The sequence below is a fragment of the Helobdella robusta genome (assembly GCF_000326865.2).
Source record: "Helobdella robusta unplaced genomic scaffold HELROscaffold_16, whole genome shotgun sequence".
In the NCBI taxonomy this organism is placed as follows: Eukaryota; Metazoa; Annelida; class Clitellata; order Rhynchobdellida; family Glossiphoniidae; genus Helobdella; species Helobdella robusta.
The window spans coordinates 3,932,536-3,940,932 of record NW_008703893.1 but is presented as its reverse complement, the minus strand read 5'-3'; the positions used below and the strand labels follow the sequence as shown (position 1 = coordinate 3,940,932).

Here is an 8,397-nt window from a genome sequence, read left to right as displayed (position 1 = left end):
ATCATTAAAAAACTTTATTTAATGTATATGAAACATTATTATAGTTGCTTAACAACAATATATTAACTATACTAGAATGAATTCTATACTAGTAGGAAATTAAGGAACGCCACCCTAACTTCCTGATTGGCTCGTTTGGTTTGAAAACCGGATAACGTACACACGCAATTAATAATATTTTTATTTAATTATTAAATAGATTTATTATTTAAAAAATTATTTTAGATATTTGTATGCCTGTGTATGTACATATTTGTCGTTATGAATTCCAAATTTACTTGCCACCGCTCCTTACTTGAACAATTTTAAAATTTATATATGTACATGTAAATGTTTGTGTATGTCTATATATATTTATATACTCATTCATTTATTCATTCATTCGTTCGCTCATTCATTTATCCGTTCATTCATTCATTCATTTGGTCGTTTGTTCGTTCATTCATTCGTTCGTTCGTTCAACCATTCATTCATTCATTCGTTCGTTCATCCATCCAGTCATTCACACAGTTTCCATAGATAAGCTTAGTGTTGGAGTTAATTATTTAAATTTAAATTAAAAATATATTTATATATTTTTAACCGGATGGTTTTAAATAAAATTTTAGTTTATTTTATTCCTTTCATTTCATCATTTCCTGTGTCTATATCACACACCACACACACACACACACACACATACACACACACACAAACACTAATTTTTTTCTTGTTAGTCTGTTTTTGTCTGTCTGCTGGTTTGTTTGTATTGTTTGTCGATTTGTTAGTTTGTTTGTTTCATTGTTTGTTTGTTTGCCTGTTTGTTTATTATTTAATTACATTTTTATCTGATTTAAATTAAATTAAAACTTTATTCATTTGTTTCATTTCATATGTATATCAGGCCGGCTATACACTTACTCACTCAAAAACACGTGCATATGCGTGTTTATTTGTTTTTTTTGTACGTCTGTTTGTATGTATGTTTGGTTTTTTGGCTGGCTGGTTGGTTGGTTGAAAGGTTGATACTTTGGCTGTTTGGTTGATAGATCGGTTGTTTCGTTGGTTGGTTGTTTGGTTGACTGTTTGGTTGGTATGCTCTGTGTGCGTGTGTGTGTGTGTGTGCGTGCGTGTCCAAGCTGGTGTATTTGAAACCGCTCCTTTCTTACTCTACCATTTAAGAAAAAATTTCGTTTGTATATGTGTGTGTGTGTTTGTGTGTATTTGTTAATTTTTTGGTGACATCATTTGTTTGTTTCTCCGTTCGTTCGTTTGTTTGTTGATTTATTCATTCATTTGTTTTAATAGTTATTTAAATTTGGACATAATATTTGAAAAAAATTTGGAGTATATCGAATATGCTGATTACCTAACAATAGAATGTTTTCAATGTCTATCACGCAGTTAAAAATTGTTCTCACATCGTCAATGCTGTCGTTCAATCAACAGTCTATTAATGAATGTTCGAAAATAATTAACATTTCGACTTGTTTCAATTAATTTCGACAAATTTCAATTTGAATTCGAGTGATTTTCAAGCTAATTGCACTTGCTCGGCTCGGCTCGTGATCGAACCCTCTACGAGAAGGTCTACAGAAAACCGAACACACAGTATAGCACCATATTTTAATGTGGCGCTTATATATTGATAGCAATGAAATTAAAAATAGCAATGGTAAAAATGTCAGTAGCCATGCAGTAATAATAATTATTCAACGAGTTCGTATTATTACACCTATTTACATAACTTAAACTTGCACGCACACGCACATACACACACACGTACATGTACACAAACATGCAAACATACAAAAGCACGTACATGATGATCGTAAGATCAGCCAACATATGGAAGTTTTTTAAATTTTATTAAATCATTTTGTTTTTTAAAACAACGGCATACGAATTATTGAAACGAGATTGGTAATTCGGAACGAAATCATTGGAGGAAATGACGTCATTTTAAAAGTAGTTTCACAGTACGTTAGTGAATTAGCCGGAATAAACATTGTATTCGATTTCTATAAATAGATAGATATGTGTAGTTATTATATATATATATATATATATATATATATTTTTACATTTAAATTTTACAATTAAAGTGTAGTAAGGTGTGTGGAGTCAAATTATTTTGAATTCTCTCGAAATAATTTGATTTGAACCGCGCGCGTACATACACATGTAACATTGATTTCGGTTGGTTTGATAAGGAAGTTATATAATAAATATATATAAAGAATTTAGAATTCATGTATTAAAATAATTACTAAGATTATATGTCTACATAAAAAGAAATACAGCAGTTCCAACCAGTCAATCAATCAAAATGTTTCGAAGTTTGAGTAGCTCTGTTGTCAAGAATGTATATTAGTGAATTACATAAAATCAAAAATCAATAACATTGAATCAATAAAATTTTTACAGATGTTAATGATTGAATTGATTGTAAGTATAATATATAAAAGAAATGAAGTAAAAGAAATACATATTTTCATTTTTCAATAGTTATGTGAAAAAGGAGTGATCTCGATTAAATTTGAATTCAACTAGCTAAACGTATACTCATACTCGAACCTTCCAATCAGGAAGTCCGTAGGCGGTCGTTGAATTCATTTTAGTATAGTTAATATATTGTTGTTAAACACTTATAAGAATGTTTCCCATACATTAAATAAAGTTTTTTAATGATGTCAATGATTGAAATGATAAGAATATATGAATGAAACTGGTATAAATAGGAGCCGAAAATGCGTTGAAACCCGACCGGGCGCTTTAGGGCATTCCCTTAGCGCCTGGTCCATTTTTTTATTTCTTTATTTTAGTTAAGTTATTTATTATTTCTAGACGTATTCGTTACTTATTATTACTAGATTTGTTCGTTTATTTAATTCGTTACTTGATATTTCTAGAATTGTTCATTTATTTAATTCGTTACATATTATTTCTAGACTTGTTCGTTTATTTTATTGTTATCATTGCGCGGTCATACATACATACAATACATAAACACATACATACATATAATCGTTGTTTTGTTTGCTTGATGTTTTTTCTTTTTTCTCTACTTTTTTCTTTGTAATTGTACAAATAGGTAGGATTAATTCGTAAGTTGAGGTAATTGAACATAGGTAGGTGAGTTAATTTAGTGAACATAGGTAAGTTAGGGACTCTATTCTTTCTTTCTTACGTTTTAGTTCATTTGTATTGTTTTGTGTTATTTTTTGTTCAACACAACACCAACAAAGCAATCAAACACAACAATCAACACAATATTATTTTTGTTATATTTTAGTTAAGTTTAATTAAGTTGTTTATTATTACTAGACCATTCGTTACTTATTATCTCCAGATTTGTTCGTTTATTTTATTCGTTACTTATTAATTCTAGATTTGTTCGTATATTTTATTGTTATTATTATTGCGCGGTCATACATACACACACACACACATGCATACACACATACATACACACATACATACACACATACATACACACATACATACATACATTTTTTGTTTTGTTTGCTTGATGTTTTATTCTCTTTTCCTTACGTTTTTCTTCGTAATTGTACAAATAGGTAGGATTAATTTGTAAGTTGAGGTAATTGAACATAGGTAGGTGAGTTAATTTAGTGAACATAGGTAAGTTAGGGACTCTATTCTTTCTTTCTTACGTTTTAGTTCATTTGTATTGTTTGGTGTTATTTTTTGTTCAACACAACACCAACAGCAGCAATCCAACACAACAATCAACACAGTATTTTCGTTATATTTTAGTTAAGTTTAGTTAAATTGTTTATTATTATTTGTCCATTCATTACTTATTATTTCTAGATTTGTTCGTTTATTTTATTCGTTACTTATTATTTCTAGATTTGTTCGTATATTTTATTGTTATTATTGCGCGGTCATACATACGCCCACACAAACACATACATACATACATATATTCGTTGTTTTGTTTGCTTGATGTTTTATTCTCTTTTCCTTACTTTTTTCTTCGTAATTGTACAAATAGGTAGGATTAATTTGTAAGTTGAGGTAATTGAACATAGGTAGGTGAGTTAATTTAGTGAACATAGGTAAGTTAGGGACTCTATTCTTTCTTTCTTACGTTTTAGTTCATTTGTATTGTTTTGTGTTATTTTTTGTTCAACACAACACCAACAGCAGCAATCCAACACAACAATCAACACAATATTTTCGTTATATTTTATTTAAGTTTAGTTAAATTGTTTATTATTTGACCATTCATTACTTGTTATTGTTCGTTTATTTTATTCGTTACTTATTAATTCTAGATTTGTTCGTATATTTTATTATTATTATTCCGCGGTCATACATACACACACACACATACATACACACATACATACACACATACATACATACGTTTTTTGTTTTGTTTGCTTGATGTTTTATCTACTTTTCCTTACTTTTTTCTTCGTAATTGTACAGCTAGGTAGGATTAATTCATAAGTTGAGCTAATTGAACATAGGTAGGTGAGCTAATTTAGTGAACATAGGTAAGTTAGGGACTCTATTCTTTCTTTCTTACGTTCTAGTTTATTTGTGTTGTATTTTGTTAAACACAACATCAACACCAGCAATCAAACACAGCAATCAATACGATATTATTTTTGCTATATTTTAGTTAAGTGATTTATTATTACTAGACATTCGTTACTTATTTCTAGACTGTCGTTTTATTAACCCCCTCGTGAACGGCTGCCTTGATGTGGCAAGGGGGCTTCTCACTCCGTTCAAGTTTGTGCTTCTTCTTCTTCACTTGTTTGTGTTTTTTAGGATAATTTTTTAGCACAATTTTAGTACCAAAAAGTATCGCATAAGTTTTTGATAAATTGTTTTGCAGTTTATTATATATCATCCACAAGTGAATTCTGATTGGATGAATGGATGGATGGATGGATAGATGAATTGAATTATTATATATTATCTTATTATTAACTTTTACCGCTAAACAATTCGAAAAATTTATTGATATAATGCGTTTTTGTAATTCTTTAACATTTTACTTTTACAACCAGAGTCAATAAATTATCGTAATATGTGTTTATAATATTTTAATAATAATATAATTTATAATATTAATAATTTTAATAAAATAATATAATTTATAATATTAATAATGTAAAATATTGATCTGAATTCATTTTTAAATTTAAAAATAAGTCTGAAACTCCGGTGTTTTCTTTAAATAAATTAGTCTAATTTACATTTACTCATCTAATTTACATTTATCTACTTTTACATCTTAATATCTTAGTAAATACTAGTAAATAATTAATTTCTAATTAATCCTTATTATAATTATAATGTAAATATATAAATATACAATAACAATTAACCTACAATTAGTAGTTTGCATGAATAAATAATTAATAAAGCAAACAGTAAAATTAAAATGTTAGTAATAAAACAACATTTAACAGATTTTATTAGTTAACTTGATTAAATTTTCAACTTTTTAATTTTTATCTTCAGAATCTGTTTTAAGTTAATTGTTAATAGTAATCATTATAATTATTAGTAATTTAATTTTTATTTACTTAAATTTTAAATAATTATATATATTTTTATATAATTTGTAATTTATTTGATTTGGTTTATTAATTTAATCTTTAATAATTGATTTAATTAACTGGATTTGTTTTCTAAGTTTGTTTATTGTCCTGTCCTGTTGGTTGATCAAATTCATTTTTACATGAAATGTTAAAACCAAAATATTTTATTGCTGCTGGGAGTCTAAGTCTACCCAATTTTTCTTTACATCTTCTCGTCATCAGTCTTCTTAATTTGTTTGGACATAGTTATTCGAAGACAGTGAGTCATAATTTATTACATTATGAAAACTACACAAGAGAGCATATTTTCTTTATGGAAATGTCCAAAACATTCCCCAATTATTTTAAACATTTGAGTTTGGGTAAGAGTGCTCAAAACAGTGAAATTAATGTTATGGTTATAAGTGATAATACAACTAATGTAAAAATAGAAAAAACAAATATAATTTTGCTTGGTATATCAGACATTGCCCACAGCTTCCTTATGCAGTTTGCCAGATTCTTCCTGCTTGATTTACATAAAAGTAAAATTGTCAGGGAAATATTATCAGACACAAGTATTTATATCTTGCCCTCAGTTAATCCAGATAAGCTGAATTACTTGAGTTTAAGTTGTGGACATGATGCCGTGAACAGCAATAATGTTGATATATTGAATGAAATGTTTCAAGTGGTAAAAGATAATAAAGCAATAAAAGAAAATGAGCTGCAACCTGAGTCCCTGGCTTTACTAACATTTTTTAAAAAACATCACTTTGATATGCTAACAATTTTTGACAATAGAAATTTTGGTGTATATGCACCAGCACCATCATCAAATCTTAGTTTTGAAGAATTTGTCTTTGCGCAAGAACTTGCCAACTCGTATAAAAAATCTCACAGTCTCATGAAGTTGAACAAATCATGCAATATTTCAAACTCTGCTAGCTTCAGGAATGATGTTAATTATTATAACGTTATATCATCGATGATTGACAACAGTCATTTATTTGATATCCCTATAGCAATTGAAATATCATTAGCTTGCTGTGGCCAAATAAATTCTTACAATGAAGCAAATCTGTTTGAACTAAACAGGGAACCAACTATTTCATTATTACAAAAATGTCTGACAATCTTGAAGGGAAACATTCTTGATGAAACTACACAAAAGTCGATTCCTTATGTCCTAATCAGAATTGGAGGAAGCACTTTGTACAGTGATGCAAATGGGAAGTTCAAGAAAATGATTCCATCTGCATTTTATAAAGTTGAGGTATTTGCCAATGGCTACAAGCAAACAGTTGGCAGCAGCAGTTTTTATGTCATGTCAAAAAATGTTACAAGAATTAATTTTTACATGAATCCAGTGTTGAGTATTAAACAGTCAAACATCTCAAAGCTTTTAAAATTAACAAATGAAATGAAAATTTGGTCCAACATAGCAAAAGATGTTGAAGATTCAAATCATTTAAACTACGAAGAGATGACAGCCATGCTAACAAAAATAGTTGATCAATGTCCTGGCATCATGAGGCTTTACAGCATTGGAAAGTCAGTCAAACAGAGGGAGCTCTGGGTTGTTGAAATTTCAAAAAGTCCAGGTGTGCATAGGACAGGTTGTAATTTATTTATTCTGCTTCATTATACAACATTACAAAGCTTTCATTATTTTCATGCTACTCTCCATGCTAGTAATAATCAATAAATAATTATTGATGGTGTATTGTGGTGAATACTGGCTTTGTACATATTGACTTATTGAATGTTTCATTGCAGGAGTGCCAGCATTCAAGTACATTGGAAACATGCATGGAAATGAGGTGGTTGGTAGATTTCTTCTTGTCAACCTCATCAAGTTGTTGTGCATCAACCACAAAAAATCGGATTATGTCGATTTGTTGATTGAGCTGACAACTATTCACATCATGCCATCCATGAATCCAGATGGTTATGAAATTTCAGTCGAAGGGGATGTGGATAGTGTACAAGGCAGAGCAAATGCAAATGGTGTTGATCTCAATCGCAACTTTCCAAAACGCTTATCATCCACTCCAGAGGTTCAAGAAGTAGAAACCAAATCAGTTATGGCCTGGTCGCAAGCAAATGATTTTGTGTTATCTGCAAATTTGCATGGTGGTTCATTAGTAGCTAACTATCCTTATGACGATGCAACAGATGGTAATAGTGTGTACAGCAAGTGTCCAGACGATGAAACATTTCGCATGCTGGCCTCATCATATGCTCGTGCACATCCCTACATGACAAGGAAGCCCCAATGTGGTGCAGAGCAGGGTGATTCATTTGAAGGGGGCATAACAAACGGAGCATCGTGGTACTCAGTGAGTGGGGGCATGCAGGATTGGAACTACCTTCACACAAATTGCTTTGAAATTACTCTTGAAATCAGCTGCACCAAGTTTCCAGCGTCTACTCAGTTGATGAAGTACTGGCATGACAATAAAGAACCTCTTTTAGTTTACCTCACTCAGGTTTACTATATTTTATTCTGTTATAAAAATAATTGTATATCTCATTTCTAAAGTATTAATTTTTAAACGTTTTGAGAGCCATAAAATTTGTTTTTGGGATCTGAAATGAAAGTAAGAAATTGGAAATTGAACTTATTTATGATAAGGTGCACAAAGGCTTTTGGGGTTACACGGTAGATAAAAACACCGGAGAACCTCTTGCACATGTGACCATCTTTGTTTCGAACATCAACCACGACATCTCATCAACAAGTTCTGGAGAGTTCTGGAGAATTGTCAGTCCTGGAAAATATGAAGTCACTGCTGCTAAACTCAAGTTAATATCAGCCTCATTCACCCGCATTGTCATTTTTGATTAA

The 8,397-nt window shown here is 29.9% G+C and overlaps 1 protein-coding gene across 1 annotated transcript; it reads left to right on the top strand.

Annotated features, from left to right (window-relative positions):
* Positions 1–6,969: 6,969 nt before the first annotated feature.
* Positions 6,970–8,397, top strand: HELRODRAFT_75388 (hypothetical protein; the record flags this gene model as incomplete). Its single annotated transcript, XM_009015789.1, has 3 exons — positions 6,970–7,168; positions 7,329–8,038; positions 8,185–8,397. 3 exons carry the CDS (start codon positions 6,970–6,972, stop codon positions 8,395–8,397), a joined length of 1,122 nt encoding a protein of 373 aa, XP_009014037.1.